This window comes from Peromyscus maniculatus, chromosome 10 (assembly GCF_049852395.1).
Source record: "Peromyscus maniculatus bairdii isolate BWxNUB_F1_BW_parent chromosome 10, HU_Pman_BW_mat_3.1, whole genome shotgun sequence".
NCBI lineage: Eukaryota > Metazoa > Chordata > Mammalia > Rodentia > Cricetidae > Peromyscus > Peromyscus maniculatus.
The window spans coordinates 40,819,875-40,835,817 of NC_134861.1; the positions used below are offsets into that span (position 1 = coordinate 40,819,875).

Below are 15,943 nucleotides of genomic sequence, written 5' to 3' on the forward strand. Positions count from 1 at the left end.
CAGGCAGCAAAGGAAGCCTTGTGGACTGACTACTGGGGACAACAGTAAAGAACAAAGAAGCAGAGAAAACCCCAGAGTCTATTAGATGCAAACGTCCTTGTGAAGACAGAAGACCACTCAGAATGGCAGAAATGCCCTGGATCCTGGCGCCCACTCTGCTACTGGGAGGCTTGCCATCCAGACATTGCCTGGACATCCCGAAAAGTCATAGAAATGCTTCCAACAGGACAGTTCTATGTAGAATATTCCTGAGAGAGTAGCAGCAGCAAGGACATTTAAATGATGCCCAGGGAGTCATCTTGCTCCCACGGCCCCTCCCTACATCAACTTAAACATCCTATTTGGCCAACTTTTCCTCTCAGTTAATAAACCTAATCGTAACCCCAATTATTGATTCTTCTTGGTGCCAATCACGTATGGCTTTAAACATAGGCTTTACATACAACATCTCATGTAAGCTTCCCAAATAAAAACTAAAGAGTGAGTTATGATTACAGTCAGATTCCATCTATAAGAAAAAAAAGATCTGAAAGTTAACAGTTTGGCCTTGATCATCCCTGTGGGACACTGTAAAAGCTGAGATGTAAGCACAGTATTTTAGACATGAAGTGGATACTATATCCATTGCATGTATTCCCCCCGCCCCCTGCTTTCTACGTCTTTATATGTTCATAGTCATCCCTCTAGACCAGTGGAGGAGCATCCACCCCCATGTGATATGCCCTCCCAGCACTGATGAAACTCTTCCCCAAACCCAATTCCACTTAGACTCTGGCTCACAACACCCAACAGGAACACCACAGGAAGCTGGGATATTCAATCAATGCTTCTCCAGTGGATGCTACCTGTTCTTTCTTCCCAGCATTGGCTCTTATTGACCCTAGCCAAACTACTCCATGAAAATGCCCTCTTGCTCACTGTGGTGGTTTAAATAAGAATGGCCCCCATAAACTCATATATTTGAATGCTTACTCATCAGTGTGTGGCACTGCTTGAGAAGGAATAGGAGATGTAGCCTTTTGGGGGTAGGTATGGCCTTGTTAGAGGAAGTACGTCATTGGAGGTGGACTTGAGGTTTCAAAAGACCAAGCCAGGCCCAGCGGCCTCTCTTCTTTCTGCCTGGGGATCTGGATGTAGAACTCTCATCTACTTCTCCAACACCATGTCTGCCTGTGTGCCACCATGATCATAATGGACTAAACCTCTGAAACTGTACACATGCCCCATTTAAATGCTTTCTTTTATAAAAATTGCCTTGGTTATGACATCTCTTTACAGCAATAGAACACTGACTAAGACATCCACTGGTACAGGCTGTCTCTGCTCCTCCCAAATTCATAAACTGAGCTCCAATATGTTGGCCTTCGGAGCTATGGACTTCGGGGAAGAACTGGGTTTAGATGAAGCATATATGCAGAGCCCTCATGGTGAGATATGTGCCTGGTGAAGAGAAGGGGAGAGGGAGGTTGTGTGTCTGATTGTCTGTTTCTCTTTCCAAGCATGCATCAAGGAAAAGGCATGCAAGCCCCCAGCAAGAATACAGCTATTTACAACCCAGGCTGGGGGCCCTATCTGACTGCACCTTGATTTCAGACTTCCCAGCCTTTAGCACAGTGACACCCAAGGTGACACACAGCTTTCTTCTCAGTGAGCCTCAGGCTAGCATTCAGTCTCAGTCTCAGTGATTCCAAGCCAGGAAGATGTTCTTGAGATAGCCACACCAGGTTCTAGAACACATTGTGCCATGGCTCCGTTGTGGTGGTATTGTGTTCCCCAAAATATTGTGTACCCTAATAAACTTATCTGGGGTCAGAGACAGAACAGCCACTAGGTACAAAGGCTAGAAAATAGTGGCACTCACACCTTTAATCCTAGCACTCCAGAGGTAGAAATCCCTCTGGATCTCTGTGAGTTCAAGGCCACATTGGAAACAACCAGGCATGGTGACACACGCCTTTAATCCCGGAAAGCGAGCCTTTAATCCCAGGGAGTGATGGTAGAAAGCAGAAAGGTATTTAAGGCGTGAGAACCAGAAACTAGAAGCATTTGGCTGGTTAAGCAGTTGGCTGGTTAAGCTTTCAGGCTTCTAAAACCAAGCTGTGGAGGAAAGAGTTTATTTGGCTTACACTTCTGCCTCTTATAGTCCATCATTGAGGGAAGTCAGGGCAGGAATTCAAACAGAGCAGGAATCTGGTGGTAGGAACTGATACAGAGGTCATGGAGGGGTGCTGCTTAAGGCTTGCTCCTCATGGCTTTCTTTAGAACCCAGGACCACCAGTCCAGGGGTGGCACCACCCTCAATGGGCTGAGCCCTCCCTCCATTGATCACTAACCAAGAAAACACCTTACAGCTGCATCTTATGAAGGCTGTAATTTTCTCAATTAAGCTTCCCTCCTTTCAGATAACTCTGGTTGTGTCAAGTTGACATAAAACTAGCCAGCACACCATCTATCAACATCATACTGTCTCAAAATTTTCTGTTTGGGTTAATAGTCTATGGCTATCTCCCCATGATTATCTCCCCATGAAATGTATGGGCCCCAGACGAAAGCCATGACTATGTGGTCCTTGGCAACATAAAATACTTAGGGACACTTGGAGACTATTATGAAATCTAGTAGTTAGGTGGAAGACTGTAAAAGAAACTGGGATGAGAGAAGAAAATCGAAACCCTAAGGTGTCAACTGTCAAATTCAATGTTATGTTCTGGAAACACTCTGATACTGTTCCCCTTCAATGGAAAACTGTTCTGCTTTGGTCTGCTGCTACAACTCAGGGGCATGTCTCACTTCGATATGATGAGCCCAAGCTCCCAGGTAGGCTCACACCCTCAGAATGTTCAGATTTACACTCTTCAGACAACTCTTTTCTAAGCTAACAACATTGGTGATGGAATTCAAAACCTTTAAATGCACCTTCAGCTAGCCTGGTCACTGAAATGAAGGCTTTGAATATGTATTGTTTTACTAAGTATGAAGAGCCTTCCTGTGAAATCCAGAGGGAGTAACACGGAACAGTGTATGGAAAGAGATAATAGGGTAAGCTAATTGTAAGGTATGCCTTAGAGTGAGACATGGCCAGCTTCAACTCTTTGGAATTCTTGAAAATTCATACAATTTTCTAAGCTTCGTACACACATTTTTTAAAAAAAGGTAATTAGGGGCTGGGGAAATGATGGCTCAGTTAGAAAATATCTGCCACACAAGTGTGAGTACCTAAGACTGAATTGGCAGCATGCATGTACCTAACTGGTGGAAAGCAGTAAAAGATATCCCACATCAGTCTCTGGCTCACACACACACACTCACCTTCGCCCCTACGCAAATGAATATTCAATCACTAGAGATACACACATAAATAAAATTTTAAAATAACTAGGAGCCAGTCTGTGGGGATGCACACCTTTAATCCCAGCACTTGGGAGGGAGAGGCAGGCAGATCTGTAACTTCAAGGCCAGCCTAGTCTACAGAGCAAGTTCTAGGACAGCTAGAGTTACACAGAGGAACCCTGTCTCAACAAACAAAACTGAAAAAATGTGTAGGAATAATAGGAGTTACCTGTTCCTACAGTAACATTCATAGTAACTCTTTTAAAAAAAAAAGTCAATATAGCCACTATTCCAAACAGATATTATGTAATCAGCTAACAACCAACCTCTCCTGTTCCCTCTTTTGTTCTTTTAAGCCATGACAGAAATAGTAGACAGTGTTAGTTCAAGATCATCTTCAGTGGCACTACAGGCCTAGACTGTGACTTATTTCTTAGAACTGAAATTTAAACAGAAAAATGACAAGAACATTTCCGACTATGTCAAGCTAATCTAACATAAACACAATAAAAATGTCAATAAACATCCATTTTAATGAAACTATAAACGTCCTCGTTCTCATTCAACTTTTATCGCTGTGATAAAATATCCTGACAAAAAGTAAGTTGGAGTGGAGAGGGTTAATTGGGCTCACAATTTCAGGTTCTGGTCCGGGATTTCAGGGAAATCAAGGCAGGATCCCTAGCAGCCAGTCACATCACATCCACAGTCAAGAACAGAGGATATATATGAATGCACCCAAGCCGCCTGCCTGCTTACTGCTCCTGCTTCCTTGACTAGCTTGCTTCACTTGTGTATAAATAAGGGCCCGGCTTATGAAACGATGCTGTCCACACTCAGTGTGGGTCTTCCATTCCACCTCAGTTACGGTAGTCAAGACAAAACCCCATAGACGTACCCATACCGCAGGCCAAGCTGATTTAGGTGACCCCTCATTCTCCATGCTGGCAAGTAGACATTTAAAACTTAACCAGTCTGGGCTGGAGAGATGTCTCAGTGGTTAAACGCACTGGCTTCTCTTCCAGAGAACCCAGGTTCAATTCCCAGAACCTACATGGTGGCTCACAACTGTCTGTAACTCCATCCAGTTCCAGGGAATCTAACACCCTCACACAGACATACATATAGGCAAAACACCTATGAACATAAAATAAAAATAAGTGAATTATTAAAAATCAAAACTTAACAAACACAGCCCTGTAATGTGATAAGGCTCCTCTCTCTCTGTCTCTGTCTGTCTGTCTGTCTGTCTCTCTCTCTCTCTCTCTCTCTCACACACACACACACACACACACACACACACACACTAGCCAAGACCATCTAAGCTCTCCTCATTTTATAATCTTCTGCTTTCATCTTTTGGACTGCCACAAGTTTTATAACCAATGCCAGTACTCAAATGTCTGTCAAGCTTAGGAGGGGTGTAACTTAAATTAAGTTCACCAAAAATGCAGGCCATTGTCTTCACAGGACTGTCCCTGAGATCACACACACTAGGGAGCTTCCAGGTTAAAAGAATTATGAGAAGGCCAAGGAAACATCTGTATTGTGTTCAGAGAACAATAGCCCTGACCACAAAACTCCGCCCCCTTGAAGTAACCAATGTGCCCCCCACCCTCACCCCCCTATCAAACTCTTAGTACTGAAACAGGTCTGGACAGGTCTGTCCTTGCCCTAAGAGTGCGTTTGGTGGTGGGCAGAGAAGAGTTAAATTGTTAAGTGACTCAACCAACAGCTGCCAGGTAATTATCAATTTCTCATTCTACAACAAAAAGCTTGCATTTTTACCCTAATTTTCACTTTGTGCGTGCGTGCGTGCGTGCCTGCCCACGCTTGCTTTGGAACAATGTGTTGCTCAAAGCAAAACAAAGCAAGATAAACTGAAAAACCAACCAAGCAGAAAGATTTGATTTTGTTTCTCACCCAGCTTAGCCAGATACACATCTTTCTAAATTCTATATAAATATTTTTTTGCCCCTGTATGGCCTATGCTTTTGAATCTCATACTGTACAGAGATGAATATCTTCTGTATGCATGGTGTGGTCATTCAGAAACCAACAGAGACAACTCCATCTTCCCCATGGTCAACACTTACCTACAGGGAAATCATTCGGCTGGACCACATGGAGGAAGATGTGTACCATTTGGTAGAGAGGGCCAACAATCCCAGCGTTGAACGTGTCTTGGGTCTCATACTCTGAGGTAGGCAATTCATAATTCAAAGCCCCAGGAGTGCTTGTAGACGGAGGCTGACCTCCTGAAGCAATATTTCCACATAGCCCCAGTAGCAGCAGGACACTGAATACAAGAATCATAGTCATTCTGATCGCCCAAGCATGAGGTAGTTTCTGGAAGGTCAGGGGCAATGGGCCTTTCCTGAACCTGTGGAATCTTCTGCCTCCTGGCTGGTAGCAGGGGGAGCAAAGAAATGGTCTCCAAGGAGGTCATTCACTCAAAGTACCATGCCTGGTAGGGAGGGAAAGAACATTGGTTACTCAGAGACAGCCTTGCCTGTCCCAGGAGCCCACCCCAGAGGAGGAGGCATGGCTTAGAGTTAAACACTTAGGCCTAATTGGGGTTCATGGAAACCAAACACACAGCTGCTCCAGAGCTGCAGACAGGGACTATCAGGAAGCCGGGGAATGAGATGATTCAGAACACAGTCCTTTCCAGGGTTGGGACACATGAGGCAGGATTCAGGAATCTATTTGTTCTTGGAAACAGACATTCATGGAGCACTTGCTGAATTCCAGGTACTATCCTACAAGCTTCTAAGGCATAATCCCACTTTACAGATGAGGAAACATATGCAGAAGAAATTTTAGTAACCTACACTAGTTACCAAGTGGTGACAGTAAGGCCAGAATCCAACTCAGTATTTTCCGTTCAGGAAGGCTTAATGTTCCAGGCTCACCCTCCCAAGCTCGGGTTGGTGCCACAGAAGCCCCCAGCCATGGAACAGTGCTGTCTAAGTTTCTACCTCCCTTTTTGCTCTGAAGATACAGTTTGGGACACCTTACATTCTGTTTATCTGCTAAGAGATGGAATTTCAGGCATCCATCACTGGACCTAACTGTACCCGAAAGGCATGGATGGCCTCAAGTTTATAAACAGACAGAACTTGAAATCTGCTTTCCTAATGAGCCCACCAGGTCATCCTATGAGACCTCCCAATCCAAGTCACATTCTCCAGTGACCAGGCACTGAGGAAGTGGGAGGCAGAGCCAAAGGAGGCTCCTGTCCACCCTTGAAGAGATGGTGAGGTCACCACCACGTCTCGGAAAGGAGAAGTCATAGTAATGACGAGGAGTAACATAGGTTCTTTCTATTCTAACAGAAGGTATCTCTACTCAGCAGGTAAATATAAGAAATAAAGATCCCCCCAAATCCTGACTTCTTATAGCATCTCATGAGGGTAAATAAATCAGCAAGCAGCCTAGAAGTAGGCTGTAGAGTGCACAGCTCACCAGTGCTGCATGAGACTTCCCTGTAGCCTTGGTTCTGGACACAGCACACACGCACACATGCTTTGCACTGTACGTGCCCTCATGCCATGAAACACGAACGAACAGTGCCAGAAATGCCTCAGTTCAGATTCCAGACTGCTGCACCTTATAAAGTGCAGTGTTTTTACTAACACACACACGGAGTTCTGCTCGCATAGAAACATAATGGTTTAATTACAGAAAACAAGGAACTTTAATATTTTCCTACGGTCATTTCTTGGCATGTTTCAAATTAGTGTATCTTTGAGTTGTACTGCATTAAACAAACAAGCACGTTCACTTTATTGACATGCAAATTTGCTTTAACTAAGTGGTAAATTATATCATGCTAAAATTGTCTTGAAATAAAATTATTTATCACCTATTCTCAGTAAATGTTTAATTTGTATGCCTATATTTCCAGATTTGCCTTAAAAAGTTCTCGGGTGCCGGGCTATGATGATGCACACCTTTAATCCCAGCACTCGGGAGGCAGAGGCAGATGGATCTCTATGAGTTCGAGGCCAGGCTGGCTACAGAGCGAGTTCCAGGACAGCCAGGGCTACACAGAGAAACCCTGTCTCGAAAAACAAAGAGCAAAATTTCTCGGGTAAAGGAGTGGAAGCTCCTTGATCTACAAGGCAGGTTTTCATTTTGTGCTAGATAAATGCTTTCAGGGTACGCATAAGGTTGCCCTAAAATCCACACTGGGAAGGGGACATGGGGACAATCAAGAATTGCCTATATTCTAAGTCAGATCCTGCTGAGAGTGACTCAGGGAGGTGCCAGCACAAAATGCAGCACAGGATTTACCACCAAAGTTTGGAACAAGTGCACCTTACAACCAGTCAAGAGGTAGGATTTCTTGAGCAGTTTGAATGAAGATGCAAATTCCTATCTATAGGAATGTAAATCCCTATATAGCCTAAATATATCTATAATCCCTTCAAATCATGTCTCCTTTTCTACCTCCCATCCTGCTCCAAATACTTCTGTACAAAGCTACAACAGAATGCCTCTGAAGTCTTCCTCCAGCAAGTTACCAGCTGCTTAGGTCTCCAGGTGGCTCCTGGGATCAAGCTCCACCATAGCCACAATGTGCCCTGTGCCCCTGGTGATGGCTCCCAAGGGCTTCCTCTGAACACACACACACACACACACACACACACACACACACACACACACACACACACACACCACATGCCTCAGCTAGTTCTTTGCTAAAGGGACTCAGAACTGGCCGGATTAAAGGCTCAGGTGCTGAGAAAGGCACACTTCCTGGTAATGAGACCAAGCCACAGGCACAAACAGAATGTCCCTTAGAGCTATGAATAAACAAGCTTCCAAGCTGCCTCTGTGGACATGAACAGAGGAAATCCCAAAGGAAAGAAAATACCTCTGCTCACCAAGGCAGAGATGGAGATGCCCATTGCTTGAGAGGCTAAGTGGGATTCAATGTACACATTTCTTTACATCTCCCTGCAAAAAGTGCAGCTCCCTCTTCAGTATTAAAATTTAAGAAAATATCGACGTCTCAAGAGTTATGAAGCAGGCAATTGGTATAAGTCAAGTAAAAAAAGATTCCTCAGCAATCCCCAGGTCCTGGTACACAGGAGACACCCAGTAAAGGATTGCTGAAATACGATATGGGCGAGGCTATCACAAAGTTATCATCTTCACCTCTTCTAAAGCTGAGCCAGGCACCTACCTGTTGGCCACCTTACACCCCTGGGGAGGACAGATCCTAGACTACCTCTAGGATTGCTTGTGGCTGCTTCTTCCAAATCAGGCAGCAGGCCATCTCTCTATCGTCACCCTAGGCAGGACTACTGATCCACCATTCCTGGCGGGAACCTGTCTCTGGAGACCCTCACCGTTGTAAGCTTTGGAATCTGCTTATTCCAGGTCCATTCCCTTAAGCGGGTCATAGCTGGCAAAGCGGGCCTGACCATTTCCCTGGTTAATGGGGCACACGGTTGGTTTCCACTCCAAATGTACTATATTCAAACAGGGAAAGGAGCCCACTAAAGTTAGCTTTAAGCACATACCACACATGATTCTGAGTCTGAAGCCTGGAGAGCGACATTTCTGCAAGTGCTTGCTTTTAAAAGCAAGTGGGGCGACCCATTAGCTTCACTTTCTTTTCTTCTTTTGATGGGAAGTGCTCACTCTCTTTTTTTTTTACCAGGATCCCCCTGGTAGATGTAAATGTTTGTCTTTTAGGGTCTGCTTTGGGGAAGAGGGGCTACTTGACTTCTGAGCACACCTTTACCAGTCCTCTGGGGAGCAGCCCTAACTCTCATTGTGAGGCCAGCTGGGGTGCTCAAATAGGTCCTGGGGTGAGCCATAGAAGCTAGTTAAGATGCTTTCTCTTGGATCTGAGCCTGGGACAGATACTGAAGCTGAGTGACTTTTAATTCATTCTAGAAACAACGGTGGCAGTACAGCAGTCATATCCAAGGTCTGCTGTGCCCATGATAATTATACACCAATCAGGGGCCTGTCACCTGTCCTGTGTTGTTAAGACTGGCTATCCAACCCTCCCGCCACTTCCTCTAAGTCACAGTCCCCCAAGAACATCTGTTTGCTATACATATGCTGGATTAGTTTGTATTATTTGAAACAAAGCTTCCTGGTTCTTAAAAACTAGCAGATGGTTCTTGACAATTGACAAAACCTATTTCCCTCAAATTATAAACAAAATCAACAATATGCAAAGTATTATTTTCTTTTTTAAGATTTATTTATTTTATATGGGTATTTTGCCTTCGTGCATATATATGTTCACGGCATGCATGCCTGTTGCCATGGATTCCTTGAAACTGGAGTTATAGACAGTTATGAGCTGCCAGGTAAGTGCTAGGAATTGAACCCCGGTCCATTAGAGGAGCAGCCAGTGCTCCCAACCACTGAGCCATCTCTCCAGCTCCTAGTGTTGTTATTTTCAACCCATTCTTTGGTATGTTTGTTTACTTCACTGAACCAGAACAGAGAGAAATAGTTCAACAGAAATCATAAGGAAGTCCATAAAAAATTATGGAGTACTTAAAAGAAAAAACTTAAGGGCCCTACTAAATAGCAAAAACATCTCAAGTTTTCAAACAGGGCCAGGCCTCCAACAATGACAGCTGCTTACATTCTCTGCTGTGAAGTGTGGGTTTTTGCTTGGGGTTGGCGGATTAACATGCTAACCTGGCACCACGTGTGCTGACCATAAACTTCTAATGCTCCAGGTTAACCACCTTGACTTCTAGGCTCACGCAGACGGATGTCAGCTCCGTAGAGATTCAAAGAGGTAAATTCACAAATGAATGAGGAAAGTAGTCACCCAAGATGAACCATGCGAATTTGCCAATATTCAATTGGTCAATCAAAAAAAGTTTTTCTTATAGTTCAATGCAACTCATTGTTGAAACTGTCTGGGTCTCTAGTGAGCCGGGGTGGAGGGGCCTTCAAGGACCTCAATTTTTCACTCGCTTAACAAAGGCCAGCAACCACTCACAAGACACGGAGCAAACCTTTCTCCGCCCGGGCATAAGAAAAGTCAGAACAAGAAAGCAGCAGAGCGGGCTCCCGGAGCAAGCAGGAACTGCAGGAAACGCGGGCACCTTTCCTCTGTTGCCTTTCCCTCCAAGCTGCCACCGGACGGGTGCCCTCCCTCCCTCCCTCATTCCCTCCTTCGCAGGGGCCTCTCCCGGGCTGCTGAACACAAAAGAAGCGCTGCGAGGCGGCGCGCGAAGCTGCGAGCCTCCAGGAATCCGCTGTCGCCTGGGGGAGGGGGTCGACCCTGAGACCCGCCGTCCCGAGCGCCACCGCGGCGTTTCCCCTCCGAGTCCCCGTTGGGCACCAGCTGAGGATTGGAGTCAAACTCCTCACAGTCCCTCTCCGACCCGCTCTCGGAAACTCAGCCCGAGCCCCTATCTTCCAGCAGCCACGAAGCTCTGGTCTGTCCACACTCCTCTTTGTTGTCCCCGGTCCCCGAATTCCATCAAGGTATGCCCAGAGCGCCCTTGCTCTCCATCCCTAGGAAAGCAGAATGTCTCGGCGCTGTGCGACCCAGAAGGCTGATTGGAGTTAGGGCTTCTAGCCCCGGGTGCGTGCGCTCCGCAACGGCCGCCGGGAGGCGGTTTGCTGTAGCATCTCTGTTGCCCTGCGGCTCGGGCCAGTAGCACTGTGCGTTGCACATAGGTAGCAGACGGTGGCTGGGAGTCCCGCGTTCCCCGGGCCTTTCCCGGGGCTCCCCTTACCGCAGAAGAATTCTCAAGAATCCTCCCCTCTCGCTGCCCTTTCCAAGAGCCGGCCGATAGCTTGGGAGTCTCGCTGCCGCCTGCCCGCGTCGCCGGAACCCAGCGACCTCCACCCCCTCCACAGGATGGAAGGAGCACCCGAGCGGAGCAATGCTGCACGGAGCGGGCTACCACCGCGGGAAAAAGTTTGCACGTTCTAGCGGGCCTTCCCAGACCCCGGGATCGCCCAGTAGCGGGGACCCAAACCACCTTGCAGCCCCTCCAGCCCCCGAAGGCAATCTAGGCTCCCTCCACCTGCTGTGGAGACAGTAGGAGGCGTAGGAGGTGCTGGGCAACCTCCTCCACTCCCCATCCCTGCCCTGGGTGTTCTAGAAAAGGGTGCGCTCAACCCGGTCCGCACTCAGAGTTACTCACCGCTCCGCTCCAGCGCCCGTCCCGGTCTCGGCGCCCTCCAGCCCCACGCCTCCCGGATAGCTCCCTCCGCCTGGTTCATGAATTATTTAAATCCGGTCTCGGGGCACCACCGGGGTTGCTGGGTGAAAGCCCGCCCCGCTGCCCCGCCCCGGGTTGGCTAGGGGCGCGAGAGGCAGGACTACAGGACCCCAGGACTCTGAGACGCTGTTGCGTCCTCCTGGGTCCCGGGCAGACTAGTAGGGATGGAGCTAAGGGAATACACCGACTCCAGAAACACTTACCCGTGGCTGAGCTCGAGGCCAGGTGCAGGGGTCTCTACCGGCTCAGTAATTTAAAGAGCACTAAGCTTGAAGCTCTGAGCGCTCTCTGATTGGACCTTCTGAGCAGCTCGGCCACAATGCCCTGGAGACACCCACAGGACAGCATTTATTTCCTGCTGAAATCCCTGCTCAGTCCCAGAACACCCTCCTCTCACACCTAATCCTAAATCGCTCCTTGGAAGGAGGCTAGCTCCTAAAATCTCTGGCCTCCACGCTCTTTTCCTGGTCTCTTTAGACATGGTTACTGCTCCCAGTGCATTTAATTAAAAACAAAACTAAAGCAAAAACAAATTATGGGGCTGGAGCGTTACCGCTGTACTATCAAGGATGGAGACTACTAATTATCGATTCACATTCCTGGATTCAACCAAAGGTGAATGGGGAATAGACTTGGGGAAGAATTGCACAATTGGGATATTTCTATCACCAAAAGAGGCGTACTAACTGTGTATGGGTGGTTAGGTGGGTAGATTGATAGAATGAATGGCTGGAAAGGTGGGGAAAGTATAGGTATACGGACAAATGAACTCTTCTAGAAGATTTTCTTTTATTTATGTGTATGAATGTTTTGCCCGCATGTATGTACGTGTACCATGTGACCATCGAAGGCAAAAGAAAGTGTTGGCTCCCCTGGAACTGGAGTTACAAATGGTCATGAGCCACCATGTGGGTGCAGGGAATTGAACTCAGGTCCTCTGCGAAAACAGTCAGCCAATCTCTCTGTCCCCGACAAATGAACCTTAATTTAGTAATCTTTTCACCTCAAAATCTATCATGAACTGAGGACGGGAAACAGGGAGATGAAAACTTCTTTAAAGTTAAAACTGACCTTGAGTGTACATATTTCCAAGTCTAGAAATGGGAAGTTCAGAAAGATCCCTGGAAAACCACACGGAGCTGTGGCAGGCAATGTTGGGGTACCAGAGGTGTTTAACACTGCCAGTTACCTCCTTTGCAGTCGCTGGTGCTCCCAGGACTTCTCTTCTGCTTGCTCTTCTGCTCCAAGGCAGACATTCAAGTAAGGCTGGTGATAAGGGGAGACAGTTCTCTCTCCTGAGAGCAGCTAGCTGGCCCTGAGCTGCCTGTTTTAGCAGCATAGACACTGATGGCCTTGTCCCTCTGATTCTCAGCTCCTGTGTCTGCAAAGAGTCACAAGGGTGACATACTCACTTTCATTCCTAGTGACACCCACAAACTAAGAGCAGTGGTGTGATGAGGCTCTAGGCCGGTTGTTCCGAATGAATTTTTATATAACCTTAGCAACAAGAGTATTCTGATATCCTATTAATGATAAACTATAATGATGTAGGTTTAATGACTTGCCCAAGGTCACCGAGTTAGTGAAGCCCTGAATCTGAACCCAGGCCTGTCCTCCAGCACTCAGAAAATGGGTGAAAGTGTCTCTGACCAGTGTCACATTGCATTGAAATGGGCGACCATTGCTAGGTGACTGACTTTTCCTGAGGAGATGTGAGCAAATGGTTGCTCACTCCACACAGGGCATTCACTGATGATAAACCAAAGAAGCATTGCTTCCTAAATTTAACTCGGTGAACTAAACAGGTTTTTCTTCAGGGATTCGTTATAGGAATGTGAGGGAGGGATTCCGTACAGGAGTGTGGGAAACTCAGCAGTGGCTACAGCAACAGAAAGTCCATCCTATCGTGGGTACCAGCTCATAAAAGAGCGGCATTGCGGGAGCTCAATGCACAGCTTGCACGCAGCTCCAGCTCCACGGAAGGCTGGAGCAATTGTGTAATCCCGCCCTGGGGCCTTGTGAGTCTTACAACTTTCTGAGCTTTGCTGAGTCTTACCCTCCTCCTCCCTGCAGGAAGGGCTGTTTCAGAGGAAATGGCCACACAACCGTCTGTCTTCACATTACCTAGGACACTTAATGCTTCGACAGTTCCTTGCATTTTCATGTTCTACCCTAACACCTGTTCTGCCTGAACCACTGTATATATTCAACCTGAACAAATGAAGAAGCACAGAACACAACAGTAAGAGGTACCCTGGATAGCCTTAAGCAGAAAAGAAAACAGCTCGGCAGTTACGTCCTCCTACTGCTTTTGCAGAGGAGATTAAGTTCCCAGCACCATGTAGGGTGGCTCACAACTGCCTGTAACCCCAGCTCCAGGGGTCTCCTATAATGTCATCTTCTGGTCTCCACAGGCAACTGCACTCAGAAGCATATACATCCTGATACACATAATTTAAAATAAAATGGTTTTTAAACGTAACAAGGGGCCAGGCAGTGGTGACGCATGCCTTTAATCCCAGCACTCAGGAGGCAAAGGCAGATGGATCTCCGTGAGTTCGAGGTCAGCCTGGTCTACAGAGTGAATTCCAGGATAGCTGGAGCTACACATAGAAACCCTGTCTCAAAAAAATTAAAAAAAAAAAAAAAGCCTTGGGTAGGGGGCATTATAGCTCAGTAGAAGAGCATGTGCTTAGCATGTCTGAGGCTCAGGTTCTAGTACCACATGAAAAGAAGAAGGAGGCATGGAGACATAGTGGTACATGCTCATAATTCCGGCACTGGAAAGACCAGGGTATTCAAGGCCCGCGTGGGCTACAAGAGCAAAAAAAAAATATTATTTAACCAGAATATAAAAAAATCAATATTCAGTGGTCCCTTCCTTGAAAAAACACTTCTTGATGGTGGCATATGCCTTTAATCCCCAGAACTTGGGAGGCAGAGGCATGCAGATCTCTGAGTTCTAGGCCAGCATGGTCTACAGAGTGAGTTCTAGGACAAACAAGGTGACACAGAGAAACCCTGTGTTGAAAAAAAAACCCACAAATACAACACACACACACCCCAAAAGAAAGAAAGGAAGGAAGGAAGGAAGGAAGGAAGGAAGGAAGGGAGGGAGGGAGGGAGGGAGGGAGGGAGGGAGGGAGGGAGGGAGGGAGAGAGAGAGAGAGAGAGAGAGAGAGAGAGAGAGAGAGAGAAAGAAAGAAAGAAAGAAAGAAAGAAAGAAAGAAAGAAAGAAAGAAAGAAAGAAAGAAAGAAAGAAAGAAAGAAAACCCAAAAATAAACCATTGTGTTTTTAGGTATTTTTCTTGCAGTCACTTAATTATTCACGTTTGTGAATAACTATGCTAATTAACCTGACAAGTTCTATCGTGAATGAGGGTGTTCTGAAAGGAACAATGTCACTTTTCTCCTTCCCTGGGCAGTGCTGCTTCAGGGGTCTTGAAGACAGCCAGTGGTCTCCATGGTGAGGCCGAGCAAAGGCAGCTAACAGAGGCTGCAGCAGCTCAGCCCGGGGCCCTGTGCCGTCTGTACCCTGGAGCTTACTTTTTCCACTTACCTGGGATTTAAGAGAGATGTTGATTCCGAACTGCCTGCATCAACTGCTTTGAGCCTGCCCCGGGGATAAAGGACTACCTGGTCATCTAGATTTGGAAGCAGTCCTGGGACAGGACCATAGAAGGCATGTTCCTCAGATGAAAGGAAGCTAGGGGACACAGGGCTGTGACAGAGTGGAACTGCTAGGGACGTTTGTGATTGATTATAGCAACATATTTTTAATAATTAAAATGATGTTTTTGTAAGATTCAAAAACATGGCATCATATCTTTAGATAAAAGCAACACAGCTCTTAAGATTAAAATTTGTGTAACATGTAGCCAGGGAGTGAGGAAGAAGGAAGTGGGAAAAGTAAAAAGACAAAAAGAAAAGTGGCGGGGGGGGGGGGGGGGGGGGGGGGGGGGGGGAGGGTGTGTGTGTGCAGGGTGTGTGTATTGAATAGCTTCAAGCAAGCCAACATTTTCCTGTAAATATTTTACTGCATGACTTCCTGTTCCTCTTGCTTTTCTCTGCCTCCTGGGCTGGGCTGCCAACAATAACATTACTAATGTTCAATAACCAAAAGGTAATAAAACATTCCTCTTGTACTTCAGGTGTGATCTGTGCCTGATCTAGCAGGCAGGTTCACAGTCTAAGGGCAGAGATAGAAAACTTCCACACTGTGAAAATAAAGCAGATGAAAGAGCAGAAAGCAGAGTGGATGGGGCGGGGGTGGGGGTGGGGGGCAGGGTCCTGACTTAAAGCTGGGAAGACTTGGGAAAGCTCAGCCAGTGGTCTAAAGGGAGTGTAGGTGGGGTGCTGTTGTTGTGTTTTGGGCTTGGGAGTCTACC

At 46.7% G+C, this 15,943-nt stretch overlaps 1 protein-coding gene and 1 long non-coding RNA gene across 22 annotated transcripts in view; one reads left to right on the top strand and one right to left on the bottom strand.

The window, feature by feature from the left end:
• Positions 1–15,943, bottom strand: part of Prom1 (prominin 1) — a 118,293-nt gene that overhangs the window by 93,835 nt on the left and 8,515 nt on the right. For 4 of the 21 annotated variants that reach the window (XM_042285951.2, XM_042285948.2, XM_042285949.2 and 1 more), the window contains exons 1-2: positions 11,478–11,622; positions 5,427–5,797 (exon numbers count right to left, since the gene is read on the bottom strand). In XM_042285951.2, the coding sequence (XP_042141885.1) occupies positions 5,427–5,652 (226 nt within the window). In that variant the 5' untranslated portion in view covers positions 5,653–5,797; positions 11,478–11,622. Of the gene's footprint in view, positions 1–5,426; positions 5,798–10,008; positions 10,869–11,063; positions 11,199–11,477; positions 11,881–15,943 lie in introns of those variants that run through there. The other 17 variants (XM_076546247.1, XM_076546244.1, XM_076546237.1 and 14 more) reach the window with 8 other exon arrangements.
• Positions 10,809–12,088, top strand: LOC107401767 (uncharacterized). Its single transcript, XR_013042880.1, has 2 exons — positions 10,809–11,004; positions 11,111–12,088. It is a non-coding gene; the product is annotated as an uncharacterized LOC107401767 (long non-coding RNA).